At 45.5% G+C, this 12960-nt stretch overlaps 2 protein-coding genes across 2 annotated transcripts in view; one reads left to right on the forward strand and one right to left on the reverse strand.

Moving 5' to 3' along the window:
* Positions 1–12960, reverse strand: part of LOC310786280 (FRAS1-related extracellular matrix protein 2-like) — a gene marked incomplete at both ends in the record, with an annotated part of 317396 nt that overhangs the window by 72469 nt on the left and 231967 nt on the right. The gene's annotated exons all lie outside the window — the stretch shown is intronic.
* The window catches only part of LOC310784787 (FRAS1-related extracellular matrix protein 2-like), a gene marked incomplete at both ends in the record, with an annotated part of 82413 nt that continues 79809 nt past the window's right edge, over positions 10357–12960 (forward strand). Inside the window, one exon of the mRNA XM_083645834.1 lies at positions 10357–10384. Coding sequence (XP_083501960.1) covers positions 10357–10384 — 28 coding nt within the window. The remainder of the gene's footprint in view (positions 10385–12960) is intronic.

Here is a 12960-nt window from a genome sequence, read left to right on the forward strand (position 1 = left end):
GTGGAGAGGGGGTACAGATCTGCCCTCTGCACTCTCTCTGTCCCCCTGCATTGGGTCCGCTCTCTTTGTGCTAGACTGTTTATGTTTTTAATAAAAGCGGCTACTGGTGCATTTAGCAATTACACCCACGAAGCATGCAAGCCCAAATATAAGTAGGTGCACGTTAAACGATTTGAATGCACGACGTGGAGGCAAAGAACCACCCGTCGCGCAGTGGAGCCTCCGTGAAATGCATTAAAATCGTTTAGCGCGCACCTAGGAGTCGATTATCCCGCTTATATCATGGTCATTTGCAAAAAAGTTTTGAAATCAAAATCTAAAGTTTTCACAAGCCATAATTCAGTTTCCCTAGCAACACCCGGGAAACCGACTAATACCCGGAAACAATCCGTCAGGTTCTCATGCAATGGAAACGTTGCCCACCGCTCCAGTAAATAGGACAAACCTTGGAGGCAAGTTGGAAATGGAAGGAAATCTAGTCCGCTCAGCTCATAGAACCCTTTGGCTCAGCTATGAGCATCAAAGCTAATGTTATTTGAACAAATTTAGAAGGTAATAACTAGGGATGTTCGATATTGGCTTTTTTACCGATATCCGATATCCGATAATGTCCAACTCTTAATTTCCGATACCGATATCAACCGATATCAACCGATACCGATATAAGCGGGCTTTTTTTCACCAAAATTTCAGGTAACAAGTTACATAATGTAGCTTAATGTAGCTGAAGAGTTTAATATATAATATGCATGTTGTGTTAAAGTTGTAATTGGGGCAGTGGTGGCCCAACGGTTAGAGAAGCGAGCTTGTGACCAGAAGGTCGTCGGTTCAATCCCCAGGACCGGCAGGATAAATCTGGGTGGGGAAAGTGAAAAGGCAGCGCTTGCCCCTCCCTCATTACCACCACTGAGGTGCCCTTGAGCAAGGCCCTTAACCCCAACCGTTCCAGTGGAGCTGCTCAGTGGCCAACAGATCAGACTGTGGTTGTACTGGTCAGCTTCCAGGTATGAATGTGTGTGTGAATGTGAACAGGGCACTCCTGAAAAAGAGAGCATTGCTCTCAGTGTGAGACTCCCCCTGTATTTAAAAAAAAAAAAAAATCGGCATGAAAACCGATATTTTCCGATATGAATTTTTTATGCTAATATCGGCCCATAATATCAGTAGGCTGATAATATTGGACAGTAGGGGTGGGGGAAAAAATCGATTCACCTAAGTATCGCGATTTTTAATGTCACAATTTTTTGAATAGATCTTTTATTCCAGAATCGATAATCGCAAAAAAAAAAAAAAATGGGGGGGGGGGGGGGGGGGGGGGGGCTTGCAGTCAGGCCACTCACTGAACAGCAGGCCAGACGCCGCCTACTGGTTTACTAGTGGTTTTATTACTTTATTAGTTAGTCTGAAGTAATAATTACACTTCAGGGTTAAAGTGGGTGCATCTCATTGTAAAATTGGACTTCAAACGGCCCAAATCTGGCTTCAAATGGCCCAAATTGGGCTTCAAACGGCCCAAATTTCACGCACGTCGGCCCATATCGGCCTGGCCTGCTTGGTATCTAATGCCCGGCCTGAATTATGATCCCAGTCCGCCCCTGTTTTTAACTATATCGCCCAGCCCTACTCATGATACAGTCTCTAGTGTATGATTCAACTTTTCCCATGTTCTAATCTAGTGTAAAAAAGCAAACAAACAAAAATCGCAATAAATCGTAATATCGAATCGCAATAATCGTAGAATCGCAATACTTAAGAATCGCAATATAAATCGAATCGGCACCCAAGAATCGTGATAGTATCGAATCGGGAGATAAGTGAATCGCCACAGCCCTATCGGACATCCCTAGTAATAACATTGCGTGCGGTTGACAGTAAATGTTTAAGAACAAGACAAGCTAGCTATCAAGCCATGTTATTGCCCCCCCCCCCCCCCCAAACTAGAACGACTGCAGGATATATGCCTCCGCCAGCAGGTGAGCAGTCGACATCCATGTCTGTCCAGACTTTGACATTTGAGCCAAATGTGAAGAAATTCTGTCGAGGCGTTACTGAGATATTGCGTTAACGAGTTTAAAAATGGTGTTTGTGAGTTCACACTTCACAGTGACCTTGACCTTTGACCTTTGACCACCAAAATGTAATCAGTTCATCCTTGAGTCCAAGTGGACGCTTGAGCCAAATGTGACGAAATTCCGTCAAGGCATTCCTGAAATATTGCGTTAATGAGTTAGAAAATGGCGTTCATGAGGTCAAAGTGACCTTGAACTTTGCCCTTTGACCACCAAAATCTAATCAGTTCATCCTTGAGTCCAAGTGGACGTTTGAGCCAAATGTGACGAAATTCAGTCAAGGCGTTCCTGAGATATCACGTTAACGAGCTAGAAAATGCCGTCCGTGAGGTCAGACTCACAGTGACCTTGAACTTTGACCTTTGACCACCGAAATCGAATCGGTTCATCCTTGAGTCCAAAGTGCATGTTTGAGCCAAATGTGACGAAATTCAGTCAGATATCGCGTTAACGAACATCGGATGGACGTACTGTACGTACGGACAAACAGAAACCATAATGCCTCCGGCTCGACTATCACTAGCGGAGGCATAAAAAGCACCAACAATGAGATATAGGCTGTCGGCCACAGCCAGCCTGAAGTAGCCACGGGGATATGGACCTGAGATGTGAAGTATCACCTTGCAGTTTACAGTTGCCATCCTGTGGTGTTTGGAGGATGAAGCACTGAAGCACTACTGCACTCTGATACAGCTGATACTACAGTAGGCTACTGTGGCAACGGATGAGTTTAGAACAGTGATCAAACTTGAGCCAGACTACGTGTGTTAAAGGGACAACCCACCGAAAAACAATGCAGATTTATTTTACACATGCTCTCACACACATCTGAAAACTGCAAACAGTTTTTGCAGGCATTCATTTAGTTTGACAGTTATCTACACTATAATGCCAGCAGTGTCTGTCTCTCTGTCTCTCTCTCTGTCCTTCGCGTATCTCGAGAACTGTTTGTTGGATCGACTTCAAACTTTGGGAGTGCGCTAAGGGGGACGTGATGGAGTGCAGTGCCCGTGTTTGTGCAATTCGGCATAGCGCCAGCTACTGGCAAAGAGAAGTGGTTTATCTCGAGAACCGTTCGTCCGATCGACTTCACATATGGGGAGTGCGCTGATGGGAACTCGACACAGTGCAGTGCCGAATTTCGTGCAATTTGGCACAGCGCCACCTACTGGCCACGCAAAAAGTGGTTTATCTTGAGAACCGTTCGTCCGATTGACTTCAAACTCGGGGAGTGCGCTTAGGGGGACTCAAGGGAGTGCAGGGAGTTGAATTCTGTAAAATTTAGCATAGCACCGCCTACTGGCAACACAAAAAAGTGCTTTATCTCGATAGTAGGGCTGTCAAACGATTAATTTTCTTAATCACGATTAATCTTGCGATTAACTATAGTTAATCGCGATTAATCGCATCTTTGTATCGCATGTTTAAAAATAAAATGCCATTATTTTGCATTTCAAAGCATTTTTAATTAGATATTAATCATTCTTACCAGTGTGTCGTGATTGGGAATCAAATGAATGCAAATAAATGTACTTTGTGATCTTGAATTTTAGATTTATTTTCAATTCAATAGCGCAATGTAGACAGGAGGTAACAATGTCTACAAAATATATCTTGAATAGAAAATAAATGCACAATTGTAAAGAGTGCAGTACACGCTCCAGAACCGATACTTCTGGCGGCGGCACTGTGGAGCAGTTGAAACCCAAAATGACACAGCCGAAGAAGGCTGTGTCTGAGCTAAAAACTTTGGCACTTCCATGTGAATAATGGCTCGGTATTGGAAACTGTGTATATTGATAATGTGTATATCGCGTGAAGCCATTGGAGCCGACCTCCCAGTGGTTAGAGGACCCACGCATCCGAGACTCTGAAGGAAGAATGAGTGATGAGTCTCGCGCTAACTAGCTGGCTGCTAGCTGGCCGCTAGCTGCTCCGATATGCTTAGCTTTTAGGTGATAGCTCAAACTCGATGTACTTCGGTGATATTTTAATTCCGTTTCACAAAAGTTGCAAACTACTGTTGACTCCACTGTGCCATTTGGGAGTTTTTTTTAAGTGAAACGAGCCATTTAGAAGCATATTGCTGTCTTTCTCTTCCATGCCTGCACAGGCAGGAGACAAGAAAACGCTACGACCGGCTTGACTACAAGTACGGGTGCGACGAAGGGACCAAATAGCGGCATGCGATTAACACGATAAAAAAAACGCGTTATGGTCGGCCCTTAATCGTATCGTGATTAACGCGTTAAAGGGATAGTTCGGTTTGTTTGAAGTTGGGTCCTATCAGCTAGTCAGATACACTAACGTAATTCGGTACAGTGGTCTGGAAGCGAGGCGCAGTGTCTAACGAGATCCGGCACCCAGAGCAGCAGCCAAACCAGCCTTTTCTCTCTCAGTACTGGGGGTCAACAACTAAAACTATAACTGTAATTTAGCCACCTAAACCAACGCCCACCTAAACAAATCGATATCCGTGTACATGCACGCTCTATTTTGACAATTTTCAGCGCTTTACTTTTCCGCAAAACAGCAGTTTCATTCGGCACTGCTTTTTCTCCCAACCGTACAACCACCGTATTCCTCCGCTAAAAGCCAGCTCCGAGCCGCAGCACTGGATTACTCCGCAGTTATTTGGGGGTAGGCTATTTTATTTCTCCCGGTTTGAAGACACAACAAATAGAATACACGAACGAAAATATGAGTGATTTTGATAGCGAGGATGATATGCCATTCACCTTGGTGACAAGAGGATACAATTATGAACCAGAGAGAATACAGAAGAGGAACTTTTGCAGAGAGTGAACAGGCAGAGAGATGCGCCTGCTGCCTAAATGCCTGGGTGCCCTGGCTGCAGACCTTATTCACCATTCCCAGGATAAATTGTGGAAAACGACCCAGACCAGAGAGGCCAGGTGACTTGTTGTCTCTAAAGTAAGTCAGTGTTTTATCTCTCTTCTAAGCCTTCCTGTTTTGTAAACCGCGGCTCTGTGCTCTGTGCTGGCTTTAGCGGAGGAATACGGTGGTTGTACGGTTGGGAGAAAAAGCAGTACCGAATGAAATGACTGTTTGGCGGAAAAGTAAAGCGTAGAAAATTCTCAAATAGAGCGTGCATGTACACAGATATCGATTTGTTTAGGTGGGCGTTGTTTGAGGTGGCTAAATTACGTTTTAGTTGTTGACCCCCAGTACTGAGAGAGAAAAGGCTGGTGAGGCTGCGCGAGGCTGCTCCTCTGGGTGCCGGATCTCGTTAGACACTGCGCCTCGCTTCCAGACCACTGTACCGAATTACGTTAGTGTATCTGACTAGCTGATAGGACCCAACTTCAAACAAACCGAAATATCCCTTTAACGCTGACAGCCCTACTCGATAGCCATTCATCTGATCGACTTCAAACTTCAAACTCAGGGAGTGCACTTAGGGGGACTCAACGGAGTGCAGGGAGCTGAATTCCGTGCAATTTGGCATATCGTCACCTACTGGCAACACAAAAAGCGGTTTATCTCGATAGCCATTCATCTGATCGACTTCGAACTTGGGGGGTGCCCTGCTGGGAACCTGACATAGAGCAGTGCTGAATTTTGTGCAATTCGGCACAGCGCCACCTACTGGCAAAACAAAAAGTGGTTTATCTTGAGAACCATTCATCCGATTGACTTCAAACTTGAGGAGTGTGCTCCTGGTAACTCAGACCCGATGGAGTGCGGTGCCGCATTTCATGCAATTTGGACTTATGCATAGTCATAGTGCCACCTACTGGCAACACAAAAAGTGGTTTATCTCGAGAACCATCGACGCTTTGTAACGTTAACTCATAAAAGTCACTTGAAAATAGCAACCTGGACAATTTATCGGTCAGATCAGCCTCGAGATGCCCAGGAAGGATTCTGGATGAATTATCGGACGTTATTTTGGCTGCCACACTGGCATGTTTGGTCGTGTTTTGGCTTGCATTGGCTGCGGGGAAATGGATAAGGATATTCACATTACCGTGAGCCAGGAACTACCCTGCTTAGCATAACAGTAACATTAGGCATATTTACGACTGTTGTATTCATTATCCACACAAGACGGTAACGTTAACGTTATTAGTGGAGCTCAGTGGTAATTCCTATAAATGTAAATCAATATTAGTTAGCCGCGATTAGCATCAAGCTAACGTTATACTAATGTGCAGTCCCACTACAGCTAACTGCAGTCAGAGGCAGAGCCTTCTCCCCCGGTACCGTCTAATAGTTGACCAAGCTGAACAAACAATGTACCATAATAAGCATAACAGACAGTAACGTTAGGCATATTTACGACTGTTACATACATACAAGACGGTAACGTTATTAGTGGGGCTGGTGGTCATTTCTATAAATATAGCTCAATCTATCCCCCCCCCCCCCCCATATTAGTGCTAATTTAATTTATTTATCCTGGTTGCTACTCCACCCTCTGCCGATCTGGGGAGAGCCGAAACTGGCTCCATGCTTCCTCCGAGACATGGGCAGTTAGCCAGCCGCTTCTTTTCATCTGACAGGGGAAGCTGAACCGGTAGAACATAGCACGTGGGAGGTTCACGCCATTCCAACCAGTTCCCCTCCCTCCGAACAGGCGCCCTTAACGACCAGAGGAGGAACCACATTAGCAACCAGGATATTGCATGTTTTGGTGAAGGGGGTTCCTATATGAAGGAAACCCCCAAGAGGCACGGAGAGAACATGCAAACTCCACACAGAAAGGCCCTTTTGACGACCCCACCCGGGCGGTGGGCACTCGAGGACATGCGGACGGGCACGCATTCCTTCAGCATTCACAGCGTCCCAGGTGGGAATCGAACTAAGTTGAGCTAAATCTATTAGTTAGCTGTGTATAGCATCAAGCTAATGTTATAATAATGTGCAGTCTCACTGCAGCTAACTGCAGTCAGAGCCTTCTTCCCCGGTACCGTATAATGGTGTGTGGACTTTTTGCTGGAGTCTGTGTTGTTTGCTTTTGCTGGCAGCTAGCGACGAACGTTAATGTTAGCCACTTCCTGTTAGCCGTCTTCTTCGTTGGTATTTCCGCCGGAGCCATGAGGACAAGAGGCAGGCTCGTGAACGCGCAGAACGTCACATCCGCCAAATTTGCCGGGAAAGTATAACCTGCGACCAGCATGAAAATCCTGCAATATCTTTGTATCTTTTGGGCTCGTTTTTTAAGTTACGGAACGGCGCATTCACTCATCATTCGTAATAGAAAACACGTTGTGAACATTTATTTTCCGGCCAAACTTACGGATAGGACCTTTAAACTTGGCGGGTGCGTTGCTGGGAACCCGAAAAATGGCAGTAATAAACTTGCCGTATCTCGAGAACCGTTTATCGGATCGACTTCAAACTTGGGGAGTACGCTTAGGGGGACCTGACTGAGTGCAGTCAGGTCCCCCGCGCTCCGGAGTGGTGAATGGGGGCGAACGGGCACTGCACTAGTTTAGAGGCAATTTGAGTTACGGTAAGTTGTGGACCAGTGATGTCATTCATGCACAAATGTCATCACTGGTCCACAACTTTAGTCAAATCAACTATCAAAACTGTTTACAGTTTTCGGATATGTGTGAGAGCAGGTGCATTGTTTTTTGGTTTTTCGCACACCTCGTGGCCAATCAGAAAAGAGTATTCACCCAGACCATATAATAACCTTTTTTCCATTGTTGTTGCATATATTGAGGTACAATTTTATCACATACTTTAACATCCGTGTATGTGTGTGTGTGTGTGTGTGTGTGTGTGTGTGTGTGTGTGTGTGTGTGTGTGCGTGTGCGTGTGTGTGTGCGTGTGTGTGCTGTGCGTGCGTACGTGCGTGCGTGTGTGTGCTGTGCGTGCGTGCGTAAGTGCGTGCGTGGGGGTGGGGGGGGGGGGGGGGGGGTGCTCTATGTCTCAGACAAATAAAAGCACCCACAAGCAAAGGAAATTTTGCATGGCAGCATTGCGCTTCCTGCTGTCCCTCACATATAATTGTGCTGCTGGCGGTGTGGCCACTCCATCCAACGAGCCCTCACCATGGGGAGCTTTAACAAGCAATTGGACGAGGAGATAATTAGTGAATGTTCTGCTTATTCAGTTGGCAACGTTTTCCTTGTCACAAAGCAGGTAACACAGCGCACTGCAACGCCCGTTCTACTGAGATAACAGTGCTATTTTGGAGCCCGCTGCGCACCACCTATCTGCCAGGAGTGTCACTCTCTATCATTTTGATGGTTGACAAAATAGAAACATCTCCCCGCCCCATAATACAAACATCTCGGCGCTGCTACTGACAGACCCCCTAGTAGCAGCTCACAAATAATTCAGTTTGTTTGTGTCTGACACTGTGTGTGTGTGTGTGTGTGTGTGTGTGTGTGTGTGTGTGTGTGTGTGTGTGTGTGTGTGTGTGTGTGTGTGTGTGTGTGTGTGTGCGTGTGCACGTGCGTGCGCGCATTCATGCATGCATGTGTGTGTACGTGCACGCATGTGTCCCACTGCATATACTGGGCCTGATGGTCGATATCTCCGGGTGGTGAGGTGTGGTGGGATAATATAGGTGGGCTGGCCTGGAATTCACAGCTGCAGGCAAACGCAGGTATTAAGAATCCTGTTCAACCAGAAGACAAGTGAAACGTAGCATGTAATGTGTCATGTATAATGTGTAATGTGTGTGTGGCGCTTTTTGTTTAGTGAATGTGGTCTGGAGTGCAGCCCCTGCGTCCTGTGAGCAGCTCATTACAGCCGTATGTCCCCTCCCTGCAGTGTCCTGCCAGAACTTGGGCTTCCAATTGGACTAAATTCTGATTCTGATTCTGATTCTGAAATGAAAGAATGCACACTGCAAACAATCGTCATCTTCTTAACAAGTCATTTAGTCGATTGTTGAGTCCTAAAATCATAATTTCCCCCCCGTTTCCGTTTCCAATGCAAATCAACTTTACTCTGACTTGAGTTTTCTCACCTCATTTGCATATTTAATTTTCTCTCATTTTGACACCCCCCCCTCCTCCTCCCCCCAGCGAGATCAAAGTTGCATGCAACAGAATAATGCATTGTTTCCTTCCTATATCCAATATCCAGCGGGCATGACAGAGGAACACCTTAAGCGGCCTTGCAGGAAGTGAACATCATTGGGCAGAGAATCCTCACTCCTTTGAAGTATTGATGCTACACTTAATGCCCGTAAGGTTTCCCACCGATGTCTACAAAGACAGCCATGCTACCCTGGGCATCACTTAAAGGGAGAAGGCTTGGGGGACAAAGAAATTTTGTCTGCCTGAAGGTGTGTGTGTGTGTGTGTGCGTGTGTGTGTGTGTGTGTGTGTGTGTGTGTGTGTGTGTGTGTGTGTGTGTGTGTGTGTGTGTGTGTGTGTGTGTGTGTGTGTGTGTGTGTGTGCCTGCGTGTGTTTGGAGTGTCAGATGAATGATAAGTAAAAGCATGTCCCTTACAGGATTTCTTTGTGTTGCATTTATTTCAGCACGACTCCAACTCCAGCACCAATCTCCCCCTTGCCATCAATATCATATTTAGTGGAGGGATGAGTTATGTATCCAGGATGGTTACTGGAACTCTTGAGAGCAGAGTATATTCCCAGCACTAAAAGCATACCCCGCTATTGAAATCTCCACCATCTTTTCCGACCGCTCGGAGCAAAAATTCACTTTGTCCCCAAAAATGTGGATCTTTACTTCAGCAGGCCCACCGCAAATACATTCAGGATTTAGGATTTCCCCCCAGATCTCAATTTCTTCATAAGTTCACACAGGCAAAGCTACTTCTATAGTGAAGTTAAATCAGGATGAAAAAAAACTGGATGAAATACTATTAGTATACTATACTATTAAAGTAGAACTTTCCTAGTGTTTGATGTGTGATTTTACAAGTGGTTTTGAAAATGAAAATAGTAAAGTGGAACACCTCTCCAGAGCAGCCAAGTTTGGGGTCTACGTGTACTCTTACATCTTAATGTGCACCGACAAATGTACAGTACACGTTCTGCTAAAATTAATCACTTTGATTGAGATACACTGAGATATGTACACCATTAATATATGCATTACATTTCCATTATGATGCATTAAAAATAAAATTGTAGAAAGCATAAAGAGTGAGGACAAGGGGCATGCAAATATAGTAAAAGGGGGGATGAGAACTTGAAATAATTGCCATTTTTACTCAAGCAAAACTGTCCTTTTCATCAAAAACATACTTCAAACTAAATCATGCCAATATACAGTATATATTCAGAGATAGGTGATATAGGTGTAAAAGAGGTAAGTGTATGTATACTATAAGAATGAGTGGGGACAGGGTCAAACTTGCAGGTAATTCATTTACATACAGTAATCAAAAAATAAATCACAACATATTCGAGGAAAAAAGTATGTTTAAAAAAATTCTATTTTGTTTTGTTCTTATTCCTGAAATGAGAGGTTGTTTGGTCGTGTCATGCTCAGGCATCAGTTGTCAAGCACAGAAAGATAAAGTATCAAAATACGTTTCAACAAGTCTCATCCTCTCCTCCCCCCACACATTTCAATCCACTGATGAGATGCAGATCGTGACATTCACAAACTACAATGTGCTGTAATCCTTCAACAGAGAGGTCCATCAGCACAAATACTGACAGTAATGCACATGCACACTCTCTCTCACACACTCTCTCTCTCACACACACACACACACACACACACACACACACACGCACACGCGCACACACACACACACACACACACACACACACACACACACACACACACACACACACACACACACTCACACTCACACTCTCACACACACACTTGAGCCACTTCTTAACATGCAGTGGAATCCGTATTATAACCTGCACCTAGCCGGTTGGCCTGCATGTTAAACAACAATTAGCCGGCCTACGCGCACTCCCGCGACTCCGTATCTTATCTACCTCGACCACCGGTATAAGATCCGCTTCCACGCAGGCGCTGGTCATGTTAAACAGTGGAACGATATGATCCGCATATGTCCGTAGTGGGCGGGTGTGGCTCTTCGTGACTCACTTCACGTTCGCTAGTTTATTAATTAATGAATCGTTCGGGCAATCGCTTATATCAACGAGCAAACTCACGGTTTCCTCAAGTGTTGCAAAAACGTCTTGAATTGTTAAGTGGGGGCTAGAATGACCGTGCTTTCCGAGGTGAGGGCTGGCTTGACTGCAGTTGCAGGCAGCCAGGTCCAGTGCATCAGGAGGGACGCTGCTGCGCTGCTTGCTTGCTCCCATGTCAGAAAAAGCCTAACGTTTGTGGGAGATTCAAGTTGTCGCACTTATTACTTTTAGCTAACGCTACGTTGTTTTTTCATCAAGGCAATGTCTAGAAGATATGGGTTCATAAGTTTCTGCAAATGCAGATAGATAGGCTACAGTAGGAGCATGCATGCATGTTGTCTGTTTCAATAACGAAAGCGTCCTTTACCGAGAATGACGTGCCGACCAATTAAATATTCTTGCTGCGAAATCGGCCTCTTAATGACAACACTGGAATAAATAAGATCGACTACGACTATAGAGGCTATAAAGAATGGACTATAGAGAAATAAATGGATTCAAAACGTTTATTTAGGAAACATAGGCTATCAAACTTTTGTGGGGAGAAATACATTTAAAACTAGTCAGATATGAGTAGTTGCCACTTGTAAAATAAATCACCCACAGTGATTGACGACGGTGCGACCACTATTTTGACTGCCTCATAGCTAAAGCTGTTTCCTATGACATTTCTTGTGTTTGATACATGCTACCGTGCCGCCATACAACATAGTACAAATATAACAGGGCATATGAGTGCAAAAACAACAAGAGACACAACAAGCAATAAGGCAGTATAGTGATAAGACAAGTCAGAGACAGTGGCATATTCACTGCACATAGGTGCACATGTCATGTGCATACTTTAGACGTGCTTAAACATTTTAAATTCGGCGTATTTGACATACAGGTGCAAATAGCATATTCCTTATTAAACATACAATTAAACTCAGCGTTTTAAATTCGGCGTATTTGACATACAGGTGCAGATAGCATATTCCTTATTAAACATACAATTAAACATTAGACATATGTAATGGTAGCAGCTACAGTACGGTACAGGACGGCTACTACACTATTTCTGTATGTTAAGGAGTCTCGTGGCCTGCGGGAAGAAACTGTTCCTCAAGCGATTTGTGCGTGCTTTTGGAACCCTGTATCTTCTCCCTGAGGGTAACAGGGAGAACAGGCTGTTGTGCGGATGGTTTGTGTCTTTGATGATCTTCGGGGACCTCCTGAGGCACCGCTGTTTATACAGTTCATGCAGTTCTGGCAACTCACATCCTGTTATGTGCTGGGCCGCACGTCTCACTCTCCGTAGCGCCCTGCGGTCCATGGTGGTACAGTTCCCGTACCAGGTGGTGAAGCAGCCAGTCAGCAGGCTTTCAATGGTGCCTCTGTAGAAGTCCGTAAGGATTTCTGGCCTTAGCCCAAATTTCTTCAGGCGCCTGAGTCCGTGTATTCGCTGTTGGGCCTTTTTGACAACAGTGGCGGTGTGGCCGGCCCAAGTCAGGTCCTGGTGGATGTTGACTCCCAGGTACTTGAAGCTGTCTACCCTTTCCACCACTGTGCCGTTGATGGTGATTGGGGGGGGTGTGCCCCCCCCCCCCCCCCCTCCTGTAGTCTACAATGATCTCCTTGGTCTTGGAGACGTTCAGAGAGAGGTGGTTGTCCTGGCACCATTGTTCCAGGGCCCCCACCTCCTCTCTGTAGGCCGTCTCGTCGCCCCCCGAGATCAGCCCCACGACTGCTGTGTCGTCTGCAAACTTCACGATGGTGTTCGAAGTTTGAGTCGCCACGCAGTCGTGGGTGTAGAGGTCGTACCAAAAGGGGCTGGAG

This window comes from Poromitra crassiceps (assembly GCF_964638095.1).
Source record: "Poromitra crassiceps genome assembly, chromosome: 1".
In the NCBI taxonomy this organism is placed as follows: Eukaryota; Metazoa; Chordata; class Actinopteri; order Beryciformes; family Melamphaidae; genus Poromitra; species Poromitra crassiceps.